The sequence below is a fragment of the Callorhinchus milii genome, unplaced genomic scaffold (genome assembly GCF_018977255.1).
Source record: "Callorhinchus milii isolate IMCB2004 unplaced genomic scaffold, IMCB_Cmil_1.0 Scaffold5, whole genome shotgun sequence".
In the NCBI taxonomy this organism is placed as follows: Eukaryota; Metazoa; Chordata; class Chondrichthyes; order Chimaeriformes; family Callorhinchidae; genus Callorhinchus; species Callorhinchus milii.
In genome coordinates, this window is record NW_024704746.1 from 28,972,338 (window position 1) to 28,987,580 (window position 15,243).

Consider the following 15,243-nt stretch of genomic DNA (forward strand, 5'->3'; position numbering starts at 1 on the left):
CTTACACTTTTGCTCTTATATTCTATGTCCCTATTTATTATAACTAGTATTTTCCATTACCTTTTTTATATAGCTTTATCAACTTGCATTTAAAGATTTATTTAAAGATGTTGTTGTTGTTGTTATGTATGTTAACCCCTTGTTGTCTTTGCCATTCCACTCATTTTAAAAGTGTACCATACCCTCTCCTTATTTGTTCTCCTAAAATATATAACCTCACACTTTTCTAAATAATTTTTCATCTGCCAACTATCTGCCCAGTCTGTTTATGTCCCCTAGTGAGGTTCACTTCAGAATTAGCCACAAGTCATATCTTGGTATCATGTGTCAATTTTAATATGGTTCTCCTTATATCCAAATCCAGATTATTTATATAAATGGAGAAAAACAATAATCTTTTCATTGAGTCTTGGTGGGCACCACTGCCTCCGTCCTCATCTAAAAATAAATATATTTACCTCCTACTCCCAGTCCTAACAAGCCTTATTTGCAACACCCTATCCTTGATTTATTGGATGGCAACTGCTGACCATGGAACTGAAGAGTCAGTGCATTTAGGAAAGGAGTGAAGAAAATTAGGGAGAATAAATGCAAACAAAGAAAGTGCCTGATGTTAATCTAAACATTTATTCTAATTGGTAAAACGTTCTTGCAGGTGGCCTTCGTATTCAGCATACTATGCTTTCCACCATCCGGGTGACCTACAACGAAGATTTTCAGTTTGACTGGGATGGACAAGGAAAAGTTTACTTCAAGGTACCCCTCACCCCTGACAGTTATGATTCAATAGATTTACTAGATTTGCTGGTTTGAATTGATCGTACTTTTCTGATGATTGAAGTACTTCACCGGCGCAAAATGTTATCTCTGAATTATTTCTTTAGCTCAGTCCAACATACACTGGCTCAACCTGTGGTTTATGTGGAAATTACAATGGCAATCAAGGAGATGACTTCCTCACACCATCAGGACTTGTTGAATCGGAGGTGGTGAATTTCGGGAACTCGTGGAAGACCAATGGTGACTGTGCTGATCTGAAACATACACAAGGCGACCCCTGCAAATTAAACCCTAAAAGAGGTAATCCGCTTCCAGTAAATCCTTAGAAACCCTGGATTTACTGTATAATAATCCTATAATGGCAAAACCACTCAAAACCTTTGTGGGTAATTGCTGTAAAGTGTATTGCCTGTATATGTGGCAGCCAATTTATGCACAGCCATGAAGTGAACCACCAATTTATTTGGGAGTCACGAGGAGAAGCTCCTGTCTCTTTTTAAATAGTATCATGGTATCTTCATCATCCACATGAATGGGCAGATGGAGCTTGATTTAACATCTCATTTGAAGGACAGCATTTCAGACGTTCAACGTTCCCTCAAGATAGCAATATAGTTTTACCCAAGAGTATGATCTTAAAGTTCTGGCGTGGGGCTTGAACCCACAACCTTCTGACCCAGAGTCGAGAGTGCTACCAACTGAGCCACATGTTTAGATTAAACAAGAAAAAGGATATAATAACAACCAGGTTAAAGCATTTCCACATGGTATAGAAAGTTATTCTTGCTGATCTGCATTACCCCTTATTGCCCCAATAAAATCATTTTAGTTATAACTACAAAAGCAACTCACAATCAGGATAATCTGTTTACTAAACCGTTCACCTTTGCTTCTCACTGGGGAATAAAAACGAAGGTCAATTTGCCTCAGTGTGGGTGAAATTCAAAGAATAAATTCAGTTCCCCTGCTATGTTTTTATATTAAAATCAGTGTTAAAATGGTAAAAATAAACATTTTAGTGAATAACAATCATTCCCCACTGAGGCAAAAACATAATTATGGTAGAATGAAAAAACATGCCTTCTGGGTTTGTGTTCTCCCGAGCAGTAAGATTATACCAATTTCATGTGCGTTCCTTGTACAAGAAACTTATGTATATTGTGATGTTTTATCGCAATGTAGCGCATCTGGGAGATGCTTGTGTGTGAGGCGATGTATAACTTCACTGGATAATGAGAATCAGTAGCAACAGTCAGTCTTAATCTCTGCTACAATATAAAATTATTTAATATTCTAGTTACAAGGCTTGGCATCCTTTCTATCAAATGGAAACTTGACAGAGAAGGAAAATAAAATCAGCAATCAGGAAGCTGGCTTTGGAAATTGACTTTGCTGCCAGTTACGTTTTCAGAAGGAGCCTTCCTCTTTCGTTAAAAAACTTTTAACTCTTCTACTTCCTTGCACCATGTATGATCTCAAATGAGGAGGCAGATTGTATACCTATTTCTCACTCTCAGTTTAAACTATGAATAGCAATCCGAAGGGTCTCTTAGCCTAAGTTTCTCACCTTGAGCGAGTGTTCGATGTCTGCATGTGCACCATCATGGGAACGAATACATTATGTCAACCGACAGAAATACTGGGAATCGGTTTGTTTTAGACTCTATTGTTTCATATAAGATAATAATAATAATAATAATAATAATAATCCTTGCATTTGATATAGCGCTTTTCACGTCGGGAGGACGTCCCAAAGCGCTTCACAGAACACACTGTAAAGTGAATTGACTGTATATTTGTGGGCGAACGCGGCAGCCAATTGCGCACAGCAATGTCCCACAAACATTGAAAATTGAAAATGACCAATTTAATTATTGTTTTTAGTTTTGGAGGGATTATTAGGCGTGTGGAGTAAGGAAACTTGCCCAAGGTTTCGGTATGATCATCAATTCCTTCCCCCTGTCCTTTGTGTGGATATTTAAAGTGTTTGGAATTGTTTTTAGACTATGCTTAAGGGAGTTGAAAAGCATATTTCATCCCACGTTACCTTGTGTTTCAGTGAGATATGCTGAAGACGTGTGCTCAGTTCTGCTGTTAACTGAGTTTGAACCGTGCCATCATGAAGTAAACCCTGCCCCGTTCTTGAAGAACTGCCACTATGATGTTTGTGCTTGCTCCAATGGCAAAGACTGTCTGTGCTCTGCTGTTTCCACATACGCAGCAATATGTGCCAGGAGAGGTGTACTGATTAACTGGAGGACACCAGACTTCTGTGGTTAGTGAATTTGTTTCATTCTACACGTTTATACAGCCGATAACAATAATAAATAATAATAATATTAATCCCTGCATTTGATACAGCGCCTTATCACGTCTTCGACACGTCTCAAAGCGCTTCACAGAAGATACTGTAAAGTGAATTAACTGTATTTTTTGTGGACGAAATAGATATTTGATATCAAATCAGCGCTTTGGGATGTGGTCCCAACGTGAAGAGCGCAATACAACTGTAATTTGTTGTTACCTTAAACAGTCTATTTGATAACTTTATTGTATTCTAACAGAAATGACCTGTCCTGAAGGCCAGATCTATCAGCAATGTGGGAGCCCTTGTAATCAGACCTGTCGGTCACTCTCTTACCCGGAAACCGACTGCACTGAATTTTGCTTGGAAGGTTGTTACTGCCCCCCTAATCAATATCTCAATGAAGACGGGCATTGTGTACAGAAAACAGAATGCTCCTGCTATTTTGACGGTGACATTTACAATCCCCATGAGGAAATTTCTTTGCAGTATAGTATATGGTAAGCTATGAATTGAATGGCTCAGTACAAAGAATGTAAATATACAATTCTGTCGAGCAACTGGCACTTTGTCTAGAATTCTGTAAGTATTAATATGATGGGATGTGATGCTGACATCATTGTTAATTTGTGACCTCGTGTGTAACAATTCAAAAACATTCAGTCAATGGAGTTACCCACAATTACTTGTATTGGAATGCAAATTCAAATGACTTGTGTTGGAAATATCTGCAGAATTTTGTTAATTAAATGAGTGCTTGTGCTGTGCCACACAGTTTAAATAGATAAACGTTACAGAAGATCAGTGATATGGTTAAATATGGTTCAATCACAGCTTTGTCACCTAATGAAAAATCCAAATTACCACATATTTTGTTTAGAGAAAATCTACCACAATGTCACATTAATAATGTGAGAAACATGAGAATTATTATCATAAAAATTATTAAATGCATCAATTCACCAGTCACTAAAATTATTTGGTGAGGTACTGAAGAGTGTGCTTGTGAAACATTGCTGCAAAAGACAGAAAGATAAGTGGCCTTAGGAGAATAGGGAAGAACTAGCTTTACGGAGACAAACAGGATGAGAAAAGAGAGGTAAGAACCTAGCAATAATATGAAATGACTTGGCTTTGAATGTTTTATAGTTACTGTGAGAATGGCAAGATGCATTGCAGTACCAGTGAATTTTCCCATGCCTATCCACCAAGTGTGTTCCTGGATGAGTCGTTCGAGAGAGGTGAGAAGGGGATTTCATAACAGTCAATTTAACAGTGTGCGCTTACACTGGTCGAAGCTTGTATTTTAAAACTGGGTTAAAGACAGTCACATCAGTGGGTGATGACCCCTATCCCCTCTGCGAGACCCTGCCTCATATGGTGAAATATTAATCTATTAATGTTATTGTACAACAACAACAACTTGGATTTATATAGCGCCCTCCACGCCGGACGGCATCTCAGAGCGCTTTACAGTAATGAATCCCGGGACCGAGTTGTTGTTGTTATTGTATAAACATTGGTAATGGTGAATGCATTGCTACTTGATCCAATGTTACAATGTTCCTTCAGCTTAGTCAGTCTTATTTCAAAGCTGGAAATGGGAACAAGAGTGTGTGCAAAGGGACAACTAACATTATGCTAGATGCACAACATCGTAAATTGCCAAATAAAAGTCCCAGTTTCAAGCATGCAGTGAAACTAATCCACTGTTAGCTTTTCACATTATTTAGTATCACAGTAGTAGAAAAGAGGAAAGTAGATATTAGAGACATCATTACATGTTTATAACTGAGTGAATGCATTAATCACACTTGTGATCGAATAGTAATCTGCCAGCGTTCTATCCCTGGTAACTGAGTAGAGTTTTAATTCATTGAAGCTGACAGAGGCTTCAGAACCATTGAAACACAACATAACAGAGACATTTAAAGTAAAACATTGTCAGCATTGTGCTCACGGTCTGATAGACTGGCTAACAATTCTGAATCTACCAAGTGCATACAATTTTAATGCTACGTGGTACCACAGTTTTATCAACTAAATCTTAGACACTTCCGTTGAACTGTATATAGTGGGAGTTTAACTTGAGATCAGGGAAAAGAATAAGCAACAATATATAGGAAAATAAAGCTAGCTGTTGGTAGATAGCAGAAGCAATATACAAAACAAACCACTGTGGGTCTAATGTGTACATTATTAAATAGTCCACTTTGGAACAACCAATATATGTCAAAGCTTTGTGTTTTAAATACGAATATATTAAATTGAAACTTGATTTACTTGAACCCACCATGTGCTTCTTGCAGATAAGCGAGACATACGTTGCACTCCACCACTGAGAACATTCACTTGTCCAAAAGATGACCCTACAGCAAAGGGGAAAGAATGCATAAAAACATGTCAGAATTATGACTTTGAGTGCGTAACCTCAAAATGCATGTCAGGTTGTGTTTGTCCTCCTGGGCAGGTAAAAACACATTGAATATATGTTTCAAGCTGCTGAATACAGAACAGATATGTTTGCACTTGGATCTTATATAGGTTCTGTCTTTTAGGTACTATATGCGGACATTTGTATTGTTCCATATATGTGTCCATGTTTACACAATGGCAAAGAATACCGTCCTGGGGAAACTGTGAAAAAGGATTGTAACACTTGGTGAGTACATTTTATTCATGATTGTTCATCCAGATCCATTTGGAATTTGACTAATATTCAATTGATTGCAATTACATGTGAAAAAAAAGTCACAGGTAAGTATTACACAGTTAAGAGCAATGGTTTACTGGAAAATACTGAATTGGACATCAGACTCAATAACTGATGATAAGCGATAGCTTATAATAATAATAATAATAATAATATGCATGAGGTAGTTTATTTTCTTGTACCACACTCCAGTGCATTTTCACAAGGTATAATTTCTAGCAATAATGAACGAGCAGAGAGAAGCCTGTTGAGGAGAGTTTCCATTCGTTTTCAGTCTGTGATGCACCTTTTACTTATTTGTTTGGTTATCTCTGTATATTACATCTTACTAAATTAATCAATGAAATCAATGCAAATCCTAGGCTACCTGATAACTACTGGACCACAACCTGAGGCTTTTAACCAAGATGTGATAAGATGCTATATTTAATGCAAGGATTATTATTATTATTATAAAATCTTCTCCCTGATTACGAGAGCAATAGGTGGGTAAAAGTCCTGCCCTGGAGATGAGGGTCCAATCATTAGCGCGTGGTCTTTAACACTGCTAAATTAATTTAGCACTAATTCATAGTAACTGCCACCCTCCTGTGCTCCATCACGTAAAATATACATCTCTCAAAACAATGAAGCTCAATGTCATTCAGTGGAAAACCATTGTGCATTTGGTGGCGAATACAGATTATAAATGAGACAGCAAAATCAGTTTATGACTAACAATTTACTTTTTAAATATTTATTTGATCCACAGGATATTTATAATCCACTTTGGTATCACACAGCAGCGATGCTAAACATATATTCTGTGAAGCGCTTTGAGACGTCTCAACGATGTGATACGATGTGATCAAATGCAAGGATTATTAATGTTACTATTTAGGTTACAAATTTTGCATCTATTAGTGTGGGCTTTTAAACGAGAAAACATTTGTGATTCTAATAGCTGTTGAGACAAGAGGATTTCATGCAGTGGGGACGTTTTATTATTTCTATCCTAACCAAGAGAAAGGTGAAATACCGATAACTATAACATTGAATTAAAATGAATAATGGTGATAGGAAAACTATGTCTCTCATCTTGTGCTGCCTTGTTTATCAAGTTTTGGAATCAGTGAGGCGAGGCTTGAAGACATTTAATAAAGTTTGCTTTGCTGCTTCCTGTTAATTGTTCACTATTGTTACAGCAATTCCGTTCCCAGAAAACTGGCTTCATTTCAGTAATTTGAATAAATCCAACTTATGAACTCAGACTTGGCAGTGAATTAAGCCACATACTTTATCTGTATGAATAAAATAAAAATAAACACAGCTGAAGGATGCTGTCCATTAATGTCAGATTGTAGGATAATGTCAGTGCTTTGATATATTACTTAGGAAAAGTTAATTATGTTTATAGAGTTATCTGCTGCATTAGCTGAGAAGAGTTCTTAGCCCAAAGAAATTCTGGTAAATAAAGAGAACAGTCGAATAGTGGCTCATTTCAAATATATGGCAAAATTGTATCTGATTGGAAATTCTCAAATGATTGATTGCTTTGATAAAATTATTCCTTTTTTTCATGAAGGGCGAGACCAGAATTTTAAGTGAAATCGTTTAGGTCCCGAATACTGTACTTGACTGACTGAGCTGTTATAGAACACTTTGCTGCTTCAGTTATCTGCCGGTCTACATATCAAACATTTACAATTCCATGTCTCTTCAAAACATTTACAATTCCATAACATAACAAGTATCTATATAAAGTGATCGTGTTTTGTTCAAATTAAAATTTTGATTAAAGTTTGTGCAGGGTTGGTTTGGGATTAACACAAAGAGAATTTATCCTTCAGTGGTATTTACTGACAAACCTTTTATCCAAGATTATTGCTGGGACCTGATTATTGACTGAACTGGTGACATTGAGCAGTGAAATCGGAGTTTGAACAGTGAAGTTAGGAACGTTTTATCTCCTCTGCTTTTTCAGTGAGTGTCACAATCGTAAGTGGACCTGCACTCACAATGACTGTGATGGCACCTGCACTGCAATTGGTGAGGCGCACTACATAACATTCGATGGAATGAAATATACCTTCCCAGGCAAATGTCAGTATGTCCTCGTTCAGGTAAGGGAGCTTTCACAGATTGGGGGCCTAAACTGTGAATTGGACGAATGCTTCATGGCCTAACCATGTCTAAATGCATGCAGCACCCCCCCACCCCCCACCTAATTATGTAACTAACGGCCAAAAGACATCACAGGCAATGCTGTAGCACTTGTCAGTGGGTAATTTCACACACAAATCTGCATTTGAACACTGGTTAGACTGAAGACTATATGTCAACCCACTTGATCCCTCCTGTGTCCTTCAATATCTCATTTACCTAATACAAGGTCTTTAGCGAGGGTATAATCATCCAGAACCCTGATTAATAAGTCTAGTGCAGTGAAGTGCTTTATTACATCTCTATTATATCTGTGAACCTCACCAATGGTATTTTCTGTTCTACTTCTCGACCGAGACAGGAACAATCTGATGGTACATCCCTTCTTCTCATTAACGTATTCAACCGAGCAAGGAAAGGATAACAAACATCGATCAGGTCCATCACCGAGAAATGGCACATTTCTTAATCTCCTTTTCCAAGGATTATGACCGAGCAAGGATCAAACCAACCTATTAATTTATGAAGTTATTTCTCTTTTGACAGCAGGGTGCGATAACACAAAGCTTAGTTGCCAAATTCATTAGTCTTCTACTTACATTGTTTTTACTTCTAGGACATTTGTGGTGACAATGCAGGAACCTTTCGCATACTTGTTGAGCACACTGGTTGTGGCTTGCCTGGAGAAGAGTGCTCCAAAATCATTACTGTCTTATATGAGGGAGGAGAACTGGAACTGTACGGAAGAGAAGTATGTGCCGTCTCATATATAACTCTATCTCTTTGTTACCTACTATTTTACTTCAGCATTATCCTTCTACATCGATTCTATATCAGCGGTGTGCGATTGACTGCCACGTTTTGCCCAAAGAAAGCACTGTCAATCCACTTTACAATATATTCTGTGAAGCGCTTTGAGACGTCTCAACAATGTGATAAGGTGTTATATCAAATGCAAGGATTATTATTGTTATTATTATTGAAGTGTTTGTTCAAGGTCAATTTATGCTATGACATTTCCAAATATTAAAACTACATCAAAGCTGTCTTATAATTGATGTGTTTCCTTGACTTAGGTGAACGTCAAAAAATCTGTGCCAAATGACAAAGATGTTCAGATATTGAGGTCCGGACTTTACTACCTTGTTGTATTGGATAAGAAGATCTCTATTTTGTGGGATATGGGAACTCGAGTTTCCGTTCAGATTAATGGCCAATACAAAGTGAGAAGACTTTTATGTGATTTGACATGATTCTTCCTTGTTAAATAAATTCCTAAATGGTGCTTTCTGTTTATGCACACTGCAAGAACAATGTTCATCTGATACACTGTACCTCTAATGAGATTTATTATTGTCTAAGTTTATTTCATTTTACATTATTAGTGATGTTATTAGTGCCACATTTCAGAGGTACAACTGCTGTCTATGTAGTACATGAGGCTTACACTATATATCTTAAAATAATCTGTAACAAATGCACATTATTTGCTGCCCAATACCTCAAATGATTTTTTGGAATAAGAGAGTAAAAAGAGCCATCATTGTATTACGTCACTGAAAGATGCACTTTTACTCAATCGTGAAGTTTAGTCCACTGCTATTTATTTAGTTTCTGAAACATTTTTGATAGAATTTAGCATTCTTGCGAGAAAATCACAATTTTCTAAGTCCTGATCCCAGATAATTCGATTTACTTGCTTTGTGTTTAGATCCCTAAACATTAATGAATGAATTGAGTTGACATTTAATGTTGATATGCTTACAGTCACATCCTCCCTCCCTCTGGCCCAGCTTCAGGCTCCGCCACTGTTAAGAGCTTTGGGTCACCGTGCTGTGTGAAGGGTGCTATATAAATGCAAGTTGTTGTTGTTAAGTACCACAATACGTAACTGAGAGAAATGTTTCATGATAGGATAATTACAGAAAAGTATGTTGCGTACAGTAAAGCTATTTATGCTTAAAACAAATTGATGTTGGGTATATTATATATTTCTATCTTTTCAATCCCCACCATGCCAAATAAAACACAAACAGGACAAAGTCTGTGGACTGTGTGGAAATTTTGATGGAAATGAAAACAATGACTTGGTGGGCAGTGGCAATCAGCTTGAGATTGAGTCAATTGACTTTGGGAATTCGTGGACAGTGAACTATATGTGTGCGAATGCTTTGCAGGTAATCTTTCCTTCTATCATTATGCTGTGAGGTAACGATCTTTTACTAAAAGGGCAGCTATTCTATTGAAATGATTGATTTGTTCCAATTTCATTCCATTTCTCAGACTCCATCCTTGTGCAGTGATAACAGTTTGAAACAGGCATTGGTGGAAAGCTCTTGCAACATCATCAAAAGTGCCCTATTCGCTGAATGTGCAACCTTGGTAAGATTCCTTTCCCAGACTTTTATTGACTGATTGAGCCTGTTACGTTCAGGGCCTTGTCACTATCCTTCTCAGAAGGAGACGTAAGCAATTTCACCTCCTGTTATATATTTATATATTCAATGGAGACCAAAGAGATATAAATACAAGTGATTGGTCTCAATCTGATTCCATTGCCACCTCGAACGCTGAGTTCATCAGTGACAAGGGATCCTCTTACTGTTTTTCACCACTGCAGTGGTTTCCTAAATTTTTCAAGGTTCTGTGCTGTCAATATGAATAAAAAGTGAAGTTGGTAATAATAATAATAATAGTGATAATTATTGCATTTGGTATGATGCCTTATCATGTCTTCAAGACATCTCAAAGTGCTTCACAGAATACTCTGAAAAATGATATTGAATATTGATTAATATATTTATTATATTATTATATTATTATTATTATTATTATATTAGTGGGCAAAACAGAATTGTGTGGGTTTGTGATCTACAGTTAAACAGTTAACATTGAACACCTGCTTCTATAATGTGCCAATCCAATCTGCAACTGGATGTTTTTTTTCTTTTAGGTCAACCCTCAGCCCTATTGGGAGATTTGTATGTATGATACCTGCTCATGTGATGCCACTGGAGAATGTCTCTGTCTTTGCAATGCTATTTCAGGTTATGCACACGAATGCGCACAGCATGGTGTAGTTGTCCACTGGAGGACAGCTAACTTGTGCCGTAAGTAACTCAACCAAAGGTTTGTGCTTAGGCCAGGATATCCCAGAAAATTAAAATGTTTCTTAATTTACTATTTCATGTTATATTACCCTGATAAAAAAGATAAAGAATGGATTGAAAAAGCGTTCAAAGAAATAGGTTTGTGGGATTTCATCTGTTATCGTCCTTAGATAACAAAACTTTGTAAAAATAAAATAAAACTTTGTAACAGAAGTGTAAATGGATTAATTGGGGATGCAGATTCTCAGAGCAGTTCAGTTGTGATATAGAATTAAAATGATTTCAATCGCTTGGTTGCATTCAATGCTCATTATCATACCATGTTTTGTATTTACAATGATTGTTCCCAAGTTTTGGCTCTTGCCAACCTGGGACTAATATTTTCTGAAATTAGTTAAGTCAAGTAGGATCCTCTAAGGAGAGAGTGTACATTCCATTCCAGTCACAAGGACATTTCCATTGGTGTCTGGAACTCTCAGTCTGGTTTGAATAATCTTAAGCACAGTGAAGGGTTTCAGACATTGACTGACTGGAAAGAAAAACTGACGTTTTTTTCCTTTTTTGACCCATCAGCAATAAGCTGTGAAGAGTTGAACAGTAAACGGTTGGATTACGTGTGTGAGTGGAGATACAATGCTTGTGCACCTGCCTGCCCTGTGTCCTGCCAGCATCCTGAACAAACTGAATGCCCTTTGACATGTGTGGAGGGATGCCATGCATATTGTCCTTCAGGTTAGACGTTTCACTCGTAAAGATCTCCACGCTTAAAGCATAGCAGTGGAATATCAACTAGTATCATTCTACCATTAATGTCCTCCCGACGTGAAAGGCACTATCGAAATGGAATGTGTTGTTATTTTGTGGTTATAGGAACTATACTGGATGAGGATTCACAGACATGCATCAGCCCTGAACACTGTCCAGTCTGTATCCTGGAAGATAAACGTATTCCAAGTGGACAAACAACTGTTGTGAACAAAGGAACAGGCAGATGCCAGATATGGTATCTATAATTTTCCTTAATATCCCTAATATACTAGACTGCCACATATACATTCATATGGGTTTCATAATTTGAGTTTGTAAAACCTTACATTCCTGTGTTTTTTCTGATTATCTGTCAGTCATTATTGGGATATTTGCTGTAAGTTATTATTTGGACAATTGCCGCAACATGTTGGAGAAGGTTTGCATTATTCTGAAACACATTTTCTTCAGATATTTTGTGTGAAATGTGAAGATAAATTGTTTTTCAAAAGATATGATCCGTCTTTCTAAAGTATGCTTCAAAGCCATACCCATAACCTTCTTGATCTCAATAAGAAATACTGCAAAAATTTGACTCTCGTTTTTTTTTACCCGTTCCTTCAGCTTATGTAATGGGACTTCCTTGCATTGTGAAGATTGCCCTGCAGTGGAAATTCCCGTACCAGAAACAAATGATCTTCCACTGATAGAGCTGCCACCTGATGAAGGCTGCCACAAAGTCATGGAACTGGCCTTCCTCATCGATGGCAGTACGTCATTCTCAAGGCAACAGTTTGAAGTTGTGAAAAGATTTGTGCTGGAAATGATGAAACAGATGCAGATCGGACAATCCAACATACGGGTGGCCGTTTTACAGTTTCACGTGAACATTCAAAAGTACTTTGACTTGTGGGAAAAGAAAAACGTAAGACAACTGAGGAAGATAGTGGAAACGCTGCCGTATATTGGGTTTTCCAGAGCAAACCTGTACGAAGCTTTGAAACATGCATCGATTCTTGTGTTTGGACGTGACGCTAGGAAAGATGTCCCCAGAATAGCTATTCTCCTGACAGGGAGCACCTCATCCAAAGACATTAAAGGTGCCTTGAAATTCATCATTAAGAAAAAGGTCACTGTCATATCGATAGGCATTGGGCCAGGAGTAAATCAAAAGGAAATAAATATGCTAACAAAAAAATCACCGGGAGGCAAATCATTTACTTTGAATGATGTTGAAGAGCTTGAAGAACAAAGAGATGCAATTTTCGACTACATGTGCAGTCGTGGAGCCCCAACCCCAACCATAAGGCCAACTACCTCCTACTCAACCACTACCCAAACAGTGACCTCCTCCCCTTCTACAGCTGTACTTGATGTTGTGTTCCTACTGGAAGGTTCAGACAAGGTGGGAGAAAGCAACTTCAACAGATCCAAAGAATTTATTATGAAAACTGTTGAAAAGTTCCAAGTCAGTAAGCCTGGAACACAAGTATCTGTTATCCAGTATTCAGATGCTGTCAATGAAGAACTAACCTTCACAAGCACACAGGATTACACAGAAGTGTTAGAAAGAATTAAGCAGATGAAATTCCGCGGAGGAGAGCAAACAAACACGGGCAATGCCTTGATGCACGTCATTGAAAGCACTTTCACGATGCAGAACAGTGACAGGGAGGAAACTCCTAACTTAGTGTTTATGATAACTAGCAACCCACCAACAGACAACATCAGGCAATCCGCCACTGCCCTAAAAGAGAAGAATGTGGAATTAATACCAATAATCGTTGGGAATGATGTTACGTTGCAAGACATTGATCCATTCGGTGACTTTGGTCCACCGATACAAACGAACTACACTGATATTGTTAATATGAGTGATGTGGCATTTAAGGTCTGCTGTCAACCAAGTACTCAACTCGTTACTGTTGCTACCACTCCAGCCTCAGTGAGAACACCAGCACCCCCTTCAGGTAAGACACCCCCACGACACTACTTAACATTTTTTTTTAATAAACATTATTTATTTTCCAAAAATTTGGAATTTAAAGGGAGCACACAGTGTGCGGTTAACTTATAATCAATCAATCAATCAATCAATCAATCAATCAATCAATCAATCAATCAATCACTCAATCACTCAATCAATCAATCAATCAATCTTGCATTTGGTACAGTGCCTCATTATGTCATTAAGTGCCTTATTATGTCATTAAGACAGTCATTAAGGGATTTTACTGTAAAGTGCAGTGACTGTTTATTTTATAGATGACATGTGCCATATTTATAACAATAACTAATTAAATTAGAATCTTTAAATGCAGCTCCTTATCACTAAAATTGGGAAAGTATTCTCTCCCAGTTTGAGGAGCAGCAAGCCAGCTCATCGAAGATCATGAACACCCATCATTTGCACAGATTGAGGCTGTCAATATAGCCAGAGTTCTATCTTTGCCACGTGGCACAAATTGTTCAATGAGCAGAATGCTGTTCTTTTTCTTGTAGTTTCATGCCTTGGGCCAATGGATATTGCCATATTGCTGGATGTTAATGGGATTGTCGGACCTGAAGAATTTGAAGAAATGAAATTATTTGTAAAAGCTTTAATCCAGAAACTCAACACAGGTAAATGAAAGTTACGTCAGCGCCATGAATGAAGGTAGATAATGTAATTGTAAAGTTCTTCCATGTAAAGTTACAGACCGTCTTGTCATAATTCTTCTGTTATTGGTTAATCTGTTGTTAGCATAGGATACAGCTAGCCACAGTGCATCCCTCTGTTCTCCTAGAAATAAAATTCACAATTTCCACATTAAACACCCGTTCTTGTTTTTAACGGAAATTATAGGTGAATTCGGTCTCAAAATTGCAATTCTGCATTAACATTTTAAATTCCTTTGCTCCAGTATTACGTTCCATTTGTTTGCCATTATCTGGAGTATTAAGGATAATCATCCTGTCATCAAAAGAAAAATTACATATTTTTGTTCTGAGAAAATCATAGAATATTACAGCATAGAAGGAGGCCATTTGTTCCATCCTGTCTGTGGCGGCTCTTTGAAAGAGCTACCAACTAGTCCCACTCTCGCACTCTTACCCCATACCCCTGCAAGTTTATCCTTTTCAAATACCTGTCCAATTCTGCTTTTAATAAAAATGTTTTTTATTTTTTATTCAGAGAAAGATGCAAACCACTTTTCTGTCATGCAGTACGGAAAGACGAACACAGTCAAAATTGCTTTTGACGAAAACCAAGACGGGGATACGCTCCTATTCCTGGTAGATGAAATGCAGCAGCAGGAACCCGGCTTTAGCCAAATAGGTAAAACATTTGGGTTGTTGTTATAATAATAATAATAATAATAATAATAATAATAATAATAATACTTGCATTTGATATAGTGGCTTATTTCATTGTTGAGAATATACTGTAAAGTGAATTGACTGTA

At 37.3% G+C, this 15,243-nt stretch overlaps 1 protein-coding gene across 1 annotated transcript in view; it reads left to right on the forward strand.

Moving 5' to 3' along the window:
• The window catches only part of vwf (von Willebrand factor), a 41,817-nt gene that overhangs the window by 7,243 nt on the left and 19,331 nt on the right, over nucleotides 1-15,243 (forward strand). The window contains exons 13-30 of the mRNA XM_007904158.2: nucleotides 656-756; nucleotides 885-1,080; nucleotides 2,840-3,055; nucleotides 3,345-3,585; nucleotides 4,235-4,326; nucleotides 5,395-5,555; nucleotides 5,644-5,747; nucleotides 7,762-7,900; nucleotides 8,557-8,691; nucleotides 9,017-9,163; nucleotides 9,977-10,117; nucleotides 10,224-10,322; nucleotides 10,894-11,050; nucleotides 11,624-11,782; nucleotides 11,921-12,053; nucleotides 12,422-13,767; nucleotides 14,300-14,419; nucleotides 14,973-15,116. Coding sequence (XP_007902349.2) covers nucleotides 656-756; nucleotides 885-1,080; nucleotides 2,840-3,055; nucleotides 3,345-3,585; nucleotides 4,235-4,326; nucleotides 5,395-5,555; nucleotides 5,644-5,747; nucleotides 7,762-7,900; nucleotides 8,557-8,691; nucleotides 9,017-9,163; nucleotides 9,977-10,117; nucleotides 10,224-10,322; nucleotides 10,894-11,050; nucleotides 11,624-11,782; nucleotides 11,921-12,053; nucleotides 12,422-13,767; nucleotides 14,300-14,419; nucleotides 14,973-15,116 — 3,831 coding nt within the window. The remainder of the gene's footprint in view (nucleotides 1-655; nucleotides 757-884; nucleotides 1,081-2,839; nucleotides 3,056-3,344; nucleotides 3,586-4,234; nucleotides 4,327-5,394; nucleotides 5,556-5,643; nucleotides 5,748-7,761; nucleotides 7,901-8,556; nucleotides 8,692-9,016; nucleotides 9,164-9,976; nucleotides 10,118-10,223; nucleotides 10,323-10,893; nucleotides 11,051-11,623; nucleotides 11,783-11,920; nucleotides 12,054-12,421; nucleotides 13,768-14,299; nucleotides 14,420-14,972; nucleotides 15,117-15,243) is intronic.